Below are 19,199 nucleotides of genomic sequence, written 5' to 3'. Positions count from 1 at the left end.
AGTATACTAATTTAAGATTTCCAGAAAACCAGGGGTTATTTTAAGTGGTACCTCTATTCGGAAGACCTTTTCTTTTTTATATGATTTTGAACATCTGTTGAAAATTGGCATGTAGAAAGCTGATACATGTACAATTCAGGATATACCTGGTTTCTATGAAGTTAAACTTAAGGTAAAATATTTAGAAAGCTGTGAAAATTGTGAAATTTGGTTGAACAGATAGGAACTTTTAATTGGTGGTATGACACCTATAAATGAATCAATATTAACGATGTTTACATTTTGCACTTGGAGTTTGGCTGTTTTTATCACTTGAAGGAAAATATTGTAGTAATGTCATAATGTTATCGTATTATTGTTTAAACGTTTGATAATGTTCTGCCTAACGAAAAATCATTTAGAAGAGAACTTATACCATTAGTAAAATAATTAATTTTATTTTGTTCGCAATTTTTCAATAGATCGGAATTTGATGTAGTATTTTACCTAATATCTAATTTTACCAGTAGTGCTACCCATATGTAAATAGTGATATCCTATATATTTATGTGGATGTTCTACATTTTGTAGTTTTTAAATTACCAAAGTTCAATGTATCTTCTACAACTAGAGATGCATTTACGTGATTCTCTTCGAATATTTCACGCCCATTGCTTTTTCTCAATAGATTTTGGACAAATGATGCAAGTTGCTGGTTAAGTTTTCCATCTCTTAAATCTTGTGCATTCATCTCAAGACTCAGAACCAAAGAACTCTTACTTGAAGCATGGTCTTCACATTCTGAAAGTGTAAATATCATAATATAAATCACATTAGGCTAGACTTTGTTAACGTTAATTTTTCTTTGAAAAATGCAAAGAATATATTTTTTTTTATAGGTTTTCTATTATACAATTTCCTTTCAAAATTTTATGGACGTCATGAAGAGTTGGTTGACCGTTAATATAATAACTATTACTGGGTCGATGTCTCGGCTTTTGGACTATAAGTCCCTAATGGTACCAACGGCTCATTAGCCCGGATATTAGTACTGGCATGAAAAAACGGATTTTTTGTAATTAGAAGTTGCTGTTTAAAAATTTTAGGATTTATTTTTAATTAAGGAATAGACCTCCGTAATGCAAGGCTCGGATTCTTTCCGGTCTTGTACATTTTTGTCTCCTTTGGTTTATAGATCTTAATTTTTTTCAGATGTTTTGTATGTTTAAATAGTTTGGTCTCTATCACCACTGAATAGTTATGTATTATCGCAATACATTAAAATTGTTTTAATTAATGTTAAAAAATCCCGTACTCTTCTCCTTGAATTTGAACTACCAAATTGACGTATCCCTTTGGTTGACTTGTATAGCAACACGACGGGTGCAGCATGCCTGGTTTTGAATGGGATTCCTGTTGTTAAGACTAAAGTTTGTTGTGTTGTGTTTTGGCTACTGTCATTTGTGTTTTAATATGATTTATTTCATTGCCAAGTTATTGTCTGTTTATTTTTGACTTTTTTGTTTAAAAGGCCTTTGCTTTGTTTTGCCTCACTTTAAAAGCCATTAAATTTATTAATGAATATATTGTGTCATGTCTACCTCTGATGCCTCGTCCTGGTGTTGCTTTATATTTGTTTTTATGTTTTATCTGCTTTTCAACTTTTGAAGAAGTATTTAGATTCTGAAATATTTTGAACTCGAGTATGACTCGAGTATGACTGTTGAGATATTGCTTACCGAAATGTGCACCCGTTGCAGCGCTATTAGTACCAATGTTCAAACTAAATGGATTATCTTATTCATTTTTAAACAGCGATTTCATCGATTTGGAATGAAAAAGGACAGGAGTCCTTATAAGACATGCATTATTTCTACCAAAAATTGCGATCTTCTCCTAAAATATTCGTATTAACAGACAATATCTTGATCTTAATAATCTCTTAAAAGATATGAATGGTGTTAATTCGATTCTTGTAAAAAAACTCACTGCCGAGTTATTTCTGTTATGCTATTTTTAGCACAAGTGCAATACCACTAGTCACTTAAGGTATCACACGAAAAACAGTTTCTGTTTTCGGTATTTGAATAAAAAATACGGATAGTGTTCATTCATTTTTTCTGATACTAAATCAGTTGATCATTTAACAGTAAGGAAAATATTCCCTCATGTAAAGCGCAGTTCTTGTAATCGTTGGTTATGCATTTGATTAAATATGTTTATGTCAGTCCTTTGTATTTTATTCGATTTCTTATATATTTCAGATTTGCGCTCACTGCACAGTAGTTTATTTGCAAAATGCGCATTTTAAAAATAATCATTAATATGCATTAATTGAAGAGTGTAGCATTTAAGTTACCAAAGTAGCCTGCTTCTTCTTCGATCGAAAACACATTATCTTGCTTCTCTTCCAATAATGTTTGCTCTTCGAAATCTAAAATCATAAAGAATGGAACAGTATGAAAATGGAGAGACGTAGTTTGTTTGTTGACAATTATCCGCTAGAGAAAATAAAAAAAGTGGTTATAGGCACTATCAGTAACATAATGGCCTTCAAAAATTAGACAAATTCCCATAAAGTATAGTCGACCTTAAAAGGCACTGCCATGAAGAAAAACATAATTCATACAAGAAAACTATTGCTCTTTTTTGTAACAAAACAATTACGACAAAAACATGACAGATATGGAGAAGAATGTGGCGGGATCTTTCTTGTTGATAAGCAACCAATCCTCCCCTTCAGCTAGTAAAAAGCTAATTACATGGTTCATGCTTTTTTCAGGCTTTTGATATCGGTTTTACACCTAATCCGTACCTTGTTTACTAATTGAAACTCAGGTCTAGAAACAAATTGTTAAAAGTAAGAGTTGCAACTTCCACAGGCAAAGTTGACCTTTGATTTATTTGGCTATCATATGAGATCCTTCTTGGTCATAACTGTCGTCAACTGTTTCGGTTCTTATACATCTTTGGCTTAAACTTATTTTGCCTTTACCGTTCTTGGTGAAAATAAATTCAGAAAATCCCTTCGGAACTAACAGATTTTTCTTTAAGTATTGTGGTTTCTGTTTATTGCTTTCTGTTTTGGGTTTTCTAAAATTATGTTCTTTGGGTAACTTTTGATCAATTAAGGCAATATATCATCAAGGTAGCGGTGTTTTTGAATTTTCCAATTAAATTAAATCTATATGGATCTTTAATGAGTTCATATCATTAACCAATATTTCTTCTTGTACGAATTACCTCTAAGTACTGGTTCGTAAAGAAATCGTACAGAGGAATCTTTGGATAACTTTCTTACCTTACAGTGTTTTTGTCTTCTAAAAAGTATCTAAATTGTTATAAAAAATTTAAATAGTTAAAAACAAAGAGTGCATAATTATGTAAACACGTGCAGAGAATGATCACACAGGACATAAAAAATAACCGAATTCGTCAAAGGTTTTATTTGGTTCGAGGGAGTTGGGACAAAATAGATGGTAAATATGTATCGTACATGGTCAATAACTCCTTTAAGGACCCGATATACGATTAAGATAACCTGTTTTATTTGTAAATATAATGTTGCTGGTCACTCTGATTATTTACAGTTTCTCTGAATTAGTTCCGCTTTATGGTATTGGGACTAAAATAGCTTTCCTTGAATTTATTTTAGTCCAAATTAAGAAACAGTTGGGGAATTAAAATGTAAAAATAATCATTCGCAGGTGTTATCAATATTATAAATGGAATTGAAACAATAGCACTAATATATTATACAGTAGAGGCAGTTTTGGATGCTCGATGGTATAGCTAAATCTAATGTTTAAGCTAAAACCCATCGTGAACCTTCTGTGTTTTGTGCAGATTCATGGATAAATGATACGATATTTTGTCGAAATAGGAATGGTCACCCACAAAATGATAACAAATGTTTTAAAAACAAATCGAGAAGTATATATTAAAAGTTATACAAAACACTTTTAATATAAAAAAGAAGATGTGGTATGATTGCCAATGAGACAACTATCCACAAAAGACCAAAATGACACAGACATTAACAACAATTTAAGCATTAATTACCTTCAGCAATTGTTATTACTATAATAATTTTATCGCCTTTCCATTTAAAAGCTTGTTTTTTCGTCAGCAGATGAAAAAAATGAGTAACTGCCTCTAACAATAGTTTTTTGCTCTTCAAATAAGTGCTGTTGATTTCGACAATTAATTCAATGCACTGTTTTTGGACACTTCTCACTAGAATGTTTGATTCTAGATCTGTTACACCAATCATTTGTTTCAACATGTTCAATTGTTCCTCGCTATCTACGACGCCTTCCAATGTAAACTTGAATGGAGGTGAATTAACATCTGGAAAAAAGTTTCATTCATGGATGTATGCTAATCGTTTACTTTGGTTAAATATTCGTATTGGTATGACTCGAAGCTAAATGGTTAATATTGCATATTTCATAGAAACTACTATAGGTTGAAAATTATGTTGAAGCTGGAAAAAGTATGATACTTATTTTTGTGCCTACGATATATTTTTGTAGAAAGATTTTAAAAGTCATGGTTAATGCCATAATATTACATTCATGTGTTAGTTGTCAATGTGGTCTAGCATTATAGTTACTATAAAAAGTAAAACCACAAAACTACTGAACTCAAAGGAAAATTGAAGACGGAAAGTCCCTAATCAAATGGCATAATCAAATGATAAAATACATAAAAAATTGATCATGTTGATGAGCATGAGTTATGATTAACGAGGAGTCTAAGTTGGAAGTTTTTACAAAAAGTAAAATCACAAAAATACTGAACTCAGAGGAAAATCAAATTTTAAAGTCCCTATTCACATGGCAAAACCAAATTCTAAAGTCCCTAATCACATGGCAAAATCAAATGACAAAACACAAAACACAAATGTCCTATGTCGCTAGTTTTTGTTTTGCCTAGGTAATGAATTCATCATGTAGAGTGAACTTTTAAATTCATACATGTACTAATGATTTATATTTAGAAAAAAAAAATGAAGTTCTTTTTGATGTTAAAGAAAATAAAATACTTTACCTTCCGGATTTCTCCCCTCGGATATTTTTTTTACAACTTCTTCTACACTTAAACCAATGAAAATAGCTACTTCCTTCTTGTTTTCTTTAATTAGTAATTCTTCTGTTGAAAAAAAAATCTTGAACAGTTATAGTATGTTCAATATGTTTTCTACTTAAATATATTTTATCTGTTAAGTACTAATTGGTGACAAAAATACTCCATTCAATCCTAGAGATTTTCTCGTATACATATAAACCAACAACTAGTTTTATAAATCACTTTAAAAACATCAATGGCAGTAACTTGGTAATAGCCTACACCTGATATTCATTTTAATATTCGAAGTCTCTTAATTAATGCCAAGTCCAAATCATAAAACATACAATTAAGCGCAGATTAAAAAAAAAGAGAAAACAACAACACAGAGAAAAAAAACAGAAATTGAAAATTAAAAAAATCAAAGTGAATGTGGTTGTTCAATTTTGTTTATGTTTTTTATGCTTTTTTGTTAAATATTTGTTTGTTTTTGTTCCTATTGAGATTGTGACACGGTGATGACTGCTGTACCCCTATTTTGTTTACAATTTTACCTTTTATGTCTATTTTGTTCACACATCGTTGTAGATATAATCGATTTTGATGCAACTGTCATACAAGTGATAGGTTAAGCTCTATATAACCATGTTCAATCCACCATTTTCTACATTTGAAAATGTCTGTACCTAGTTAGGAATATGACAGTTGTTGTCCATTCGTTTGAACTTTTCCTCGGAGTTCAGCATTTTTGTGATTTAACTTTTTATTTTAACGCATTATGAGGATTGAATTCCAATGAATATTTATTTTTATGTTCTCTGTCATTATACACGGTAACATGAACAATAAGTGTAGTTCTCATTTTCACTATATGTTCAACTAGTTAAAAGTACAGTATAAATTGTTAAGCGTTTAAAATATTTAACACAATTGTTTTCATTATTTAAAAATATGTAATGAATAGTTATTAAATTTAAAGCTTTGCATTGTTAACACTTGGTCTTATTGTTATGAATTAAATGTTTGAGAATTCCGTTTCCAAAAAACACATTAATGTACCCCTGTTGCTTTAAGTGAAGCCTTTGTCTAAATTGTGTGCCATTCTACCTGTTCCAACACTAAACTATCTATGGTTACAGCAAAACCAGTGGTTTTGTCAATGGAAACACGAATGTGACTTACAAATTACAAAAGGCAATATACTATAGGTGAATCATACAACGAAATTTTTTTATGATTTTAAGCTCTGGATATAAAACATCAAAGAGAAACTAAAGCATATATCTTTTGGAAGAATTCAGTAAAGCAGCATACAAACTTGCAAAACATAGAATGTCAACTGTACTCCAATATCATGACAGCTTTATTAACTCTTTTGTTCGAGAGTAGCATGGACTTGACTTAAATCTTAATATTGACTCATTCTACAAGGTACAAAACAGAAAGACAAATAACCAACCAGGAAACATGGTCAAATTTACCATATGTTTCCATACTACAAATTAAATGATAGTTGATAGCAATACATTTGATAACTTCATTAAAAGAGGGGCGACAATTACTAGAGGGAACGTCAAACTCATAGATAAAAAAAAACTTACAACACCATTGCTAAAAATGAAAAAGACAAACAGACAAATAATAGTACACAAGAAACAACATAGGAAACTTAAGACTAAGCAACACGAACCCAACCAAAAACTGGGGGTGATATCAGGTGCTCAGGAAGGGTAAGCAGATCCTGATCCCCATGTGGAACCCGTCGTGTTGCTCATGTTATTACAACCCCGACAAATAGTCTTATTCGGTATGTCACATTCATGAAAAGGCACAATTGACTTAAAATCCATTCAGAAGCATTGGACAGATCACTGATGCCCTACTGACCACTTAGGACAATGTAGTTCCTACCAGTCAAATCAAATTGAAAGGACAAAAATGAAAGTCATCACCAAGGTTTAAAATCATATACAAAAACCGTCAACAACTAACTCAAATACAAATTTGAAGGTAACACTCGGACCAAAGCATGTACAAAAATTGAACGAAAAACAAATATGTAACACATAAAGAAACAACAACCACTGAATAACAGGCTCCTGACTTGGGACAGGCACATACATACAGAATGTGGCGGGTTTAAACATGTTAGCGGGATCCCAACCCTCCCCTAACCTGAGACAGTGGTATTATAGTACAACATATATTTATATTGGGAATTGCACATGAACTGGTTTTTCAGATTAATAATGTCCTCTGATCACGTAATTCATCGTATTTTTACTGCTTGGTATTTTTAAATTTCCCAGAATCGTCTTGTTTTCAAATACTCCTTAAAAAAAGGCAACAGTATTTAATTTGAGTGTTTGATTCGAGCGTCACTAATGTTTCTCAATGAGACGACACATGAGCACAACAGTATAATAGAAGTAAGGATATGTGGCTTTATTGCTAGTATTACACCTATCGGCACGGATAAACAGCTATCACACAAGCGAAACTGTGAAATGTAATGGCATACATTACGAGCATTCTACTGCATCCACATATCAAGATCAACAAATAATGCATCAATAACGAAATGATGAGATGTGGTATGATGGTCAATGAGACAACTATCCTCGAAAGTATTAGTCGGTATTTTTATAAGGATTTTTAGAGTCGGGGAGAATATGGTACATCTTTTTATTGAAATATTGATTCCACTACTAATTTTGTAACACATTGTCATATGGGGGTCAGCTTGCTCTTGTAAAACAGATTTCTAGTTCACACATTGTAGATGGCCGTATAGTTATAATTCAACTAATACAAAATATCCTTATGATTTGTACAAACGCTTTTGTTCCATCTATATCATAACATAACATGTATACCTTCGTTGGAGTTCGGTATTTTAGCTATTTTGATGTTTACTACACAAACCTCTACATGTTTGTATTTTGTATGGAGGAAGATTATATCTTGATCAAATAGAGTGTAAAAAATAACAAAATTATACAGTTGAAACAACAAGAAATATTACTGTTATTGTACATACGTTTTAATTGTTCTATTTCTTGTCGTTGCTCTAGGATTGTTTCTGCTGTTTCAGTATCCAGTTTAGTAGTTTTTAAATCTTTTATTCGCCTTACATACCCAAGGGAAGGATTTTTATTGAGCAATTTATCTATTCGATCTCCTACATCAAGAAAGTCTTTGAAAAACTTTTCAAAGTCATATTCGCTGGTTTCAGCATTTGTTTTATGTGCAAATTCATTTCTTGCGAAACGGATTCTTTCTACATCATCACCAATATCTATATGTTGTGATTTCGGCGGAACTCCCCATTGTAGTGTTGGCCCCGGAATTAACGCTTTGTGCTTGTAGCGAAGCACAACTTTGTATATAATTGAAGCATCTAATTTAGAAAATCCATCTGATTTTAATGTCCGCAAAGTAGCTTGTTCTTGGTCTCTCAATTTGTTAAAGAACTTTGGATCATTCGTTACAATATCGTATATATCTTGTGCAGTTAACCCTCTGCGTGCTAAAAGCGCTTGCATTATGTCAGAAAATACTTCAAAAACAACCATGCAACACCTTGCACATCGCAAATTATCCTGAGTTGCCATTATATAAATAACGAAATTTCTTATACTATGCAGTCATAATTTTTTGAGATACAATACCCTTTATTAACTTCCAAAGTAATAAATCAACCTAAAATGATACAAAAATAAAATAAAACACTTAGAAACACTGTTTCAATTTGTTTAATTAAAAAACGTCGACATCTTTGTTTTAAAAGCATGAGTATCAAGGTAATCATAATCATTGTTTATCTGCATATACAAATCTCGATGCCGAGCAGTTACTCTGATCATCGATCGGATAATAAAAGATTATAAAAATGTTTCAACATTCAGAAGCTTTGAATTTTCATTTGATTGCAATTGTTTTAGTATATACACATACCATGCCACGTCCATTCTTTGAGTTTGTTATATATATGTTATCATGTTGTGCAGTGACACAACTGTCCGAGGTTAATGGGAGAGATTAGTGCTTAAAACACGATTAACCACGCAACATTCTGTCCCAAGTCAAGAACGTCAAGTCAAGAATTCCGCCGCATTTTTTGGGCCTGTCCCAAGTTAGGATCCCCTGGCCTTTGTTAGTCTTGTATGTTTTGTTTTTTTCTAATTTTAGTTAATTTATATGTTTTGGAGTAAAGAGTGACATCATTTTTTACTGAACTATTACACATTTGTATTTAGAAACCAGCTGAGGACCACTGGATGTGTTTTTTTTCACTGCGTTGACGATCAATTGGTGGTCTTCGGCTGTTGTCTGTTCTTTGGTCGGGTTGTTGTCTCTATGACATATTCCCCTTTTCCATTCTCAATTTTAAAAGTAGCGGAGAGAAATATACGTAAAGTATAGGAAGATATAACTCAAAATAGAGAACTATGACAATACAAACAGAAGGAAAGCAACTTGCTTTGGAAAACAAATTCGAGAACGCTGTCGCAAAGACGAAATCCTAACATATAGCTGAAATCTTGTATTTTGCATTATGGCAACAAGTCGAACATGTAGATAATGTATTACACGGTAGGTATAGTGTCCGGCTAGGATCGTGGTTTTTCGAGTGATTTGATCGGGCTTATTCGAGTGTGACCACTTTTTTTCGAGTGAATATGATCACAAATGTAAACAAACAGACTTCTTTTCTAACAAAACGTGATATAGAAGCTTGAGTTTGATATACAAGGATATACACATGGTAAGTTAGTATTTGAGATATAAAGATATTATCATTCCGACATTAATTTTCGTTAAAAAAGTTGAATTAAGCCTTACAATGCTTTTATTCCAAAATACCGAATAAAGCCATTTTCAAACACATACCAATGCAAATGTCGACGGAAATGCATCACATTCTCATTCAGAAAAAATTCACACACCTAATTAAATGGGCATTCAAAAAATCAGAATGTGAATATATATGTTCAAACTCTTTTAGGTCATTTTTTAGTATTTTAGTAGCAACAAACAAAAAAACTCTGTTAATTGGACATGCTTTGATACTATATATGCCCTTGAATTTTTACTAGATAACATTTTTTGTTCGCTTTGGGGATTCCGTATATCGTCAGATTATCGGAATTCCAATAGGGACTAACTGTGCACCACTTATTGCGGACCTGTTTTTGTATTGTTATGAGTTACAATTTATGACAAAAATAAGCAAAGACCCATCAAAACAACATCTGATAAACAAATTTAATAATACTTTTAGATATTTGGATGATATTTTGGCTCTCAATAATGACGACTTCAGTATGTATATTAATGAAAGTTATCCTGTTGAACTTACTTTAAATAAAGCTAATACTAACAATGACCACTGCCCTTTTCTCGATCTTGATATCTATATCACTACTGGAAAGCTGAATACTAAAATTTATGATAAAAAGGATGATTTTCCATTTCCTATCGTTAATTATCCGTTTTTAGATGGTGACGTTCCCTTGTCACCATCTTACGGTGTTTATATATCTCAACTTGTACGATTCGCTCGTGTATGTAACAATGTTTTAGATTTTAACGAGAGAAATTTATGTATTACTGAAAAAATATTACACCAGGGTTTTCGATATCACAAACTAGTCAAAACATTTACTAAATTTTATCATCGGTATAAAGACATCATTCGTAAATATAGCTCAACATGCAGACTTCTAATACGTTCAGGTATTTCACATCCAATTTTTTATGGAAATATTCTTTATAAAGCACAAAGGTGTCAGTATTCACCTCAGAAACTTACAAAACCTTTGAATAGACTTATTAAGAAGGGATATAATTACGATACTGTTGTCAAGTCATTAAAGATTGCATATTTTGGCGTTAATATTGAGTCACTAATAAGGTCTTTGCATCGGAACTAAACACATTTATATGCTTTTTCGAGAGCAGTCCGGGCTTTTTCGAGTGTGTCCTTTTTTTATCAAGTGATTATACACATTTCTTATAGCTAAAAAAGTTATATGTTGGTGTATTTACGTTTAAAAACTATAAAATAAAGGTTCAAATTAAGTACTATCAAGGCACATCGTGTATTAACACTTGCATTTTATAAACAAGTATCAACATCATATAAATTGCATGTACACTATATATTCGTGATGTCAACAATCTAATGTAAGTGTTCCGGACCATATGAGTATTTGGACCATACGCGTATGGTCATGACCTATGGGTATATACTTATATGGTCCGACCGTACGCGAACGGTCTGGTTAATTAACACGATTACGTTTAATACTAGTAAACTCTTCAAAAGGTATGACCATTCCAGTTGTCACATCATTAAAAGACGATATATCAAATGTCATTTTATTATATATTTTATTTTATTGTATAGCAATATAATATTTCCCACAGAAAGTAACCAAAAGTTAGCGTGCAATAAATTCCAATATTGCACTAGTGCAATAAATCATAAAAATTCATGACGTCATCAACGACAAAATCTTGGTTTAAACCAATTTTTACTTTCAAATATTATATTGCTATACAATTAAAGGGTTATTGCATGAATATTGGCGAATATTCATGCAATAACCCTATAATAATATATCAATAATAACAATATAAACTAAAATAACATATTTAAACAAGGTGTTCGTGGTTCATAAAGCATATATACTATATAGTAATATAAGTAATATAATATAAAGTATATTGAAGTAATTGGCGATCTAAACTAGATCTTTATTAAGCGTACTTTTTTTTTTATCTAATCTAGAAAAGCTGGGATGTAAAATAATCATCTCATTCGGATTTAGTGTGTCAGTCGGAGCGATCTTACACCTCATGGGATAACTATTACTGAACAGCAAATTTCGACATGGAAAATACTTCCAAAAATGTCTTAATGAACTGTTAAACAAGAGTTCAACTGTTTTACTAACTGAAAAAAAGTCGATATAATAAAAAGTCTAATAATTGATACTAGAGACGCACAGAAAACAGATACACCAAGATTCAGGCAATTAATTGAAAGACAATGGGTTTCAACTTGTAATTGTGCTGTTTTGGGTACCCTTTTCAAGAATTATAAAATCAATACATTTCATGTAACCGTCATTGTTAAAGATAACTTTATTGTATTATTGTATCGTTTCTAATGTATACCTACAATGTATATTGTACAAATACTCATATTGTCCGGTCCGTTAATAACCAAATGAGTAAATACCCATATAGTTCGACAATACGCGTATGGTCGGATTAAATGAGTATACGCATATGGTCATGAACATACGCGTATGGTCCAAACACTCATATGGTCCGGAACATAAGCATAGACAATTCGAATTGAGGCGTACAAACATATATTGTTTAAGGTGAGATATATGTTTGTTTTTAAAAGAGTATACATCTTAGATATATCATTAACTATCATTAACTATTTGTCTTGTATCTTGTATTATTGTATAGCAATATAATATTTCCCACAGAAAGTAACCAAAAGAAAGCGTGCAATAAGTTCTAATATTGCAATAGTGCAATAAATCTTCAAAATTCATGACGTCATCAACGACAAAATCTTAGTTTAAACCAATTTTTACTTTCAAATATTATATTGCTATACAATAAAAGGGTTATTACATGAATATTGGGGAATATTGTCCCTCGTAGAACATATATTGCACTCGCAAGCTCGGGACAATATTCCCCAATATTCATGCAATATCCCTATATTATTTATTTTATTGTTTAAGAAATGGAAACCGAAAATGACTAAATGCTACTACTGTGAGAAGGAGTCTGATTATGCATATGTAATAATTGGTCAGTCAGCAACTAAACACTATGAGAACTTCCTTTCAATAAAAGAAAAGTGCCTATAAAATGGAAAATATGATTATCAAAATGAAATGTTGTTCCTGGTGTCGTTCGAAGCACTGGACAATCTAGCTGGTGATAACATATAATATACACATTTTGTATTTGTACATGTATATCATTTCTAAAGGATCATATGTAGGCTAATGAACTATTCATTTCATTGTTGATTATATATGAAATTTTATTCAAATGTTCTGTTCAATGGCAATACAAATGGGGGTGGATTAAGTAAGTGTTTTTCATTTTTTTTATAAATGGATTTTTTTTTATCGGGGTGGGGGCAGGCCTCTTTTCGTAGAATATCTTTTATTTATACATTTCATTTTTCTGATTCTTCACTACTGTCTATTAGGTTTCTTTCGACTTTTTTAAATCTCCGGAGTTCACCACAAGAAATATTATTAACTGTAAAATCAAAAGTAGCATGAAATGAAATTATGAGTTCCCTGCACAATGTTCTAAACACCGTTTTGTTAAGGGTCAAGTAATATCTAAATGAACACTGGAAAGTAGTTGTATAACGCTCTCCGAACAGAAAATTTTGCATTAAATTGAAAAAAGCTTCATTTTGATAAACGTAGTAATATGTTTTTGATGAATTATTGGGAATGTATGATATACTGTCCTTCACTTAATTACAGTTATAAACTAGAAAAAGTCATTTTTTAAAGTCTAGAATAACTTTTTTCTTATGCAAATTTTCTGTAAAAAAACCCGGACCATTTGTTTGATAAACAGCTGCGCCATGAGAGCACGATACGCCTGGAAGTTTTATGCAATAATCAAAAATAGTTTCTGAGAAAGTTTTAAGCAATAACCATATATTGTTTTTGAGACACAGCGGGACATGTGAAACCCCCCACCCTGGTTTTTTACACAAAGATCTAAATATCACTAAAATCAAATTTTGAATCAAAATCAAAAAGTATACAGATCTTTAGATTAATATAACAAAGAAGTGTGTACAGTTTTAAGGAATAATCATAAATTATTTTTGAGATACGGCAAAACATGTAAAAACCCCTCTCCCTTTTTTTACAAAATACTCAATAACTCAAAAATGAAATTTTGAATCATCACCAAAAAGTATACAGATCTTAAGATTAATATAACAAAGACATGTGTAAAGTTTTAAGCAATAATCATAAATCGTTTTTGAGATAATACTCAATAACTCAAACATGAAATTTTGAATCATCACCAAAAAGTATACAAATATTAAGATTAATATAACAAAGAATTGTTTAAAGTTTTAAGCCATAATCAAGAATCGTTTTTGAGATACGGTGCGACATGTAAAAAAAAAAGTATACAGATCATTTAACCATCATAAGGAACAACTGTATTAAGTTTCATGAAATTTGGATAAATCATTCTCAAGTTACGGTGCGACACAGACGGACAGACGGACGGACACCGGACATTTGTATAACATAATACGTCCCGTCAAAAATTTGACGGGCGTATAAAAACCCGGACGATTTCACAGTTGCTCTCGAAAAAAACCGGACAATAACAAACACTGAATTATTTGGTTAAATACAAGGAAATCTTGCTTCTTTGTTGATCAAAACATGTATAGTATTCAATATAAGTTGGGTAGTAATGTAAAAAACTATTATAATTACTAAATAGCAGGTAATGGAACTTATAGCATGTTTTATCACTCGAAAAAGGTCGAACTACACTCGAAAAAAATGGACCGAATCACTCGAAAAACCACGATCCTAGCCGGACACTATCCCTACCGTGTATTGGGTCACTGAGAAAAGCAAGCGTTGAGAACACAACTATATCAATTACTAAAGCCAATGGTTAATTTTGTCAAAATCATACCAAGTAGATTAATATTAATATTAATGAACACGTTAAATTAATGTAATGCATTCAAGGGCCTTTGTGAAGAAAGAAAGTTCAATTTGATTCCATCATCAGTTTGAAAATTAGTATTGCTCTTTTTTCAGAAAGAAAAATAAAAATATCTAGATCGTAAGATTAGTGTAGTAGTTATATACATATTGTTAACATAACGATAAGGATATATATTTGCAAATTAGACAACTATACACAAAAATTATCTAATTTAAAACAAAATAATTTACGAAAAACAATTACGAAAGATAAGAACCAACGACAACCACTAAATTATGGACTCTTGACTTTCAACAGGTACAAACTGAATGTGGTGGGTTTGAACATGTAAGGTGCGTTGTATACCACATGAAAAACCACACAAAACAATCATATTTTAGTTTTTATAGGAAACAGCAATCAAAACGACAACCACTCAAAACCAGGCTCCTGATTTTTGACACTCCCATATAGATTTCAGTTTTTATAAAAAATAAGAGGACGCGTGTGAATTTCTTTAGGACAGCTGTACACCAGAGTTAAATGATGTGGAAATAATAATACAGGTAGTAGATAGTGTGGTACCGTTATAATTTGTAATAATAACAATTAAGGAACAGCTGCATTTTTACTTACAATATCACAATATCTTTCGTGTTAGTCCATGTAAATTTCCAAACTCGAGGACTTCCATCTGATCAGGATATATAAGAACTTTCGTATTTGTATTTTTAACGTAAATACCTATTGGCATTGTCGGATCAGACAGGATAAGAATGACACTACATGCATGAACCAATCAAAAAATTGACTCTGTGGAAAATTCGATGGAAAGTCCCAAAATAAATGGTAAAATCATTAACCATGAATCTTTCAATATACAGTGTTAGTTATTAAATGAATCGTCATAGATACCAGGAGTTAAATATTTTGTATTTGTACCAGACGCGCGTTCCGTCTACAAAAGACTCATTGGTGACGATCGAATAAAAATAGTTAAGAAGGCCAAATAAAGTACGAAGTTGAAGGGCATTGAGGACCAGTGCCAACAAAGGTTTTTAGACAACTGAAATATTTGCTGTATGAAAGTCAAACGGTCAAATAAGACTTATGTCTGCTCTTATTCCTGAGAAAAAATACCATGATTATGACTTTATACTTGCAATTTCTTGACGTAAAGTAGTCATAGATGTTTGTACTTAGACACTTACACAGAAGTTTTAAATTAAAACTGTAAATTGTATTTCTTTTACATAAAGTTTTATTTCCCTGTCAACCATTTTGTTCTCTCTGCACAAAAAATTATAAAAACACCAGAGATCTAGATGGCTAAACAAAATGAATATGAAATTGTAATAAATCTTGTATTTCATTCAAAATAATTGCATTTATCAACAACAATGTGACATTAAGGAAAATTGTCACCGTTTCATAGTTACATCACTGCAGGTATTATTTTATGTAATGCGCATCAGGACAGTAAAAAAAGTTACCGTTTATGTAATTCATGAAATATTGTTAATAATATGGTTACTTTACATTTTTTAAAACAATTTTACACCTTCTTAATTGTGTTACAATATATAATACCTGCAAATCATTATACCAACTTAATAATCTTTTACATGTTATACTTATAATTGCTATAAAAAAAACCCAGTGTATGTGTATTCCAATTATGTCTACAACCTAAATGAATAATTCAAGTTAAATGCATCAGTTTGTGTTAATTCTGTTAAATGGAAAATAATTATAGATACTGAATAGCTCTGTAAGAAATATCCGATGTCTTATTCTGAGCATATTTTTTTGGCATGTTGCAAAATACTTTTCTAATCTTAACATTATTTTACCAAATATTATTCAATATACAGTACAAACATCTAATATTTTAGGAATATTTAACCGATTAAAATTTGATAGGACAATTTGCAATTTTTCTTTCTTCATGAAAATAAGGCCCTAAGCCACCAATTTCTATCTTCGTAAACATTGATTATCTAATTGAAATTCTGTCGTTGATGTTTCCTCCATAAGAAAAAAAAGTTGCCCCTAGATTATCTATATAGAATAGCTATAATTTCGTTAATTTCAATTAATTTTAACGTTGAAAAAATATACGCAATCGAAGTTCTTTATTTGAAATATAAAAGTACATTGAATGAGACGCCTTTTGCAGAAAATAAAGAAAAATATATCATCGAACATTTCGACACCCCAACAACTTTAAACAAAGTTACCTGATGTATGGATTTTATTTTAAGATATTAAAGTTTACATAACGTTTTATTTATTTCAAAAGATTTGATGAATTACTTATATTATTGTGAATACAACATTTAAAAGATCTACAAATAGCTGACATGTAATCACGTTGTAAATAGATATGTAACATAAGTAGATGGATAACGAAACCATTCTTAAATGACATATTTTCTTACTTGGTAACCTTTAAAAGAAGAAATAAACAGATTTGGTAATATACAAAGTCATACAAAATCCGGAATTTCAAGAACACATGAATCTATGCATAGCGTCAACATCCTCAGTATTACAACACAATTCCTAATTGAGTGTAATTACAATGGAGTGTTATCAATAAGAAAACATCCACAGTCTTTGATTTACACCGACCGAAATAATTTTCATAGTTTTCAATTAAGCAAAACAAGAATTTGATAAAATTAACAAATTATCACTTTTATGTAAATAAAGATTTTTACCGTTAGAATTGTTTGATTTTTTTTGCTTTAATGGCTGCTGTCTACATTTTCGATAATTTTCTTATATTTTTTTCTGGTGGATAATTATCTCATTGGCAATCATACAGCCTCTTCTTTTTTTCAAATTTTCTTTTTTTTTCAGATGAAAACAATTTTCAATTGGTGTTATAAATTCCTAGTTGGTGTATTTACTGTCATCAATTGCAACCTGTAAAATAACAAAAATACCGAACTGCGAGGAAATAGAAAAAACCCACACCTATGAACGCAATCAGCGTCGTATCATCAGAACAAAATAATAAGTTTTAGTCGAGGCCTTTCATTTGTTTTATCGGCCATTCATAGAGTAAGACAAAAAATATTAAAAAAAAACTGTTTCGTATTATTTATACAATGGAAAGTGTTTCAACATCCCTACTGCCAGACGTTCCACTTATCAAAGTAAAATAAGTCGTGAGTAAAAAAAATAATCCTGGTATCTATGATGAGTTTATTTGCAAGTTAAGTTAACAGGGTGATCAAACTTATCAGTCAATAAAGAACAAACCAACAAATTGCAAGAAATTAAATTGGAGAAATAACAACATCCAACAAAATACAAATCTGCTGCTACAGATTGAGCACCACTCATCCTACTTAAAATTTAATGAATTCGTGTGTAAAGACGCGAAACATGATGTAAGTACAAAACTTTCTATTTCATTTCTACTTTGATTCTAAATATGCTTAAATTCTTCTTCCTAACTGATGAAATTGAGTAATATTTTGGTTGCTAAATCTAGCCTTAATAGATTCTATTCACAATACTTTAATATAACAATAAATAGATGCAGTATGGTTGCCAATAAGAAAATTATTTTCTAGTTGTTGAAAAATTAGTTAATGATTATGATAGTCGTTATTTTTTTCGGGGTGGTAAAAATTCCTCTGCTCATATTATTTTCCTACCTTTTCATTATGTTATTCCGTGTATTTATAGCCTAGTTTGTTGATAATTCAATATTGATTATTGATTTTAACTTTCCAATTTTAATTAATCAGTTCATGAAACGGGTGTTTTAGAATAATAGAAGTTCACAATCTTACTTCATTTTTGTCACCCTTGAGTGTTTTTGGGTAACAAATAATTTACGTTTATCAGTTTTTTAGTATAGAGAACATTGTTATTTCATTACTACAGGCGCAACACTTATAAACTGAAATGTCCCAATACAATCAGCCATTTGTGCCGTTTTAATTAATTTTTAAGAATTTCAAACTACAAATGTCATATTCAAATTTTTTTCCTTCAAATAATTATTTACTACTTACAAATACGAGCACTTTCTACCTAGAAACATTTTGGGAATTATATATCCTGTGTACATTCCATATATTAATCAAGGATTCAAAATGGCTTCTATATGCTGCAATTTACAGGTAAAGCTAACAAAGGAAGTAATATAGGTATTGAACGGAGTATAAAAAGCATAAGAAAATAATCTATCACTTACTGTTTGAGAATAAGGTTTGAATCGAACGCATGTCAACTATGACCAAATCAGGGCCACAACAAATACACGTATATTTATAGATATATATATCTCATTTAAGATAGCACAATACATTTGTTGGTTATGTAGTGATATTAAGATGATAACACAATATTGACTGTTGTACCCCTATTTTTGACAT

The 19,199-nt window shown here is 30.8% G+C and overlaps 1 protein-coding gene across 1 annotated transcript in view; it reads right to left on the bottom strand.

Annotated features, from left to right (window-relative positions):
- The window catches only part of LOC139523583 (3'-5' exoribonuclease HELZ2-like), a 60,479-nt gene extending 41,539 nt beyond the window's left edge, over positions 1 to 18,940 (bottom strand). The window contains exons 1-6 of the mRNA XM_071317714.1: positions 18,837 to 18,940; positions 8,090 to 8,751; positions 5,032 to 5,133; positions 4,042 to 4,329; positions 2,339 to 2,413; positions 583 to 780 (exon numbers count right to left, since the gene is read on the bottom strand). Coding sequence (XP_071173815.1) covers positions 583 to 780; positions 2,339 to 2,413; positions 4,042 to 4,329; positions 5,032 to 5,133; positions 8,090 to 8,663 — 1,237 coding nt within the window. The 5' untranslated portion in view covers positions 8,664 to 8,751; positions 18,837 to 18,940. The remainder of the gene's footprint in view (positions 1 to 582; positions 781 to 2,338; positions 2,414 to 4,041; positions 4,330 to 5,031; positions 5,134 to 8,089; positions 8,752 to 18,836) is intronic.
- Between the last annotated feature and the right edge of the window lie 259 nt (positions 18,941 to 19,199).

This window comes from Mytilus edulis, chromosome 1 (genome assembly GCF_963676685.1).
Source record: "Mytilus edulis chromosome 1, xbMytEdul2.2, whole genome shotgun sequence".
NCBI classification, from domain to species: domain Eukaryota; kingdom Metazoa; phylum Mollusca; class Bivalvia; order Mytilida; family Mytilidae; genus Mytilus; species Mytilus edulis.
This window is presented reverse-complemented; position numbering and strand designations above follow the sequence as displayed.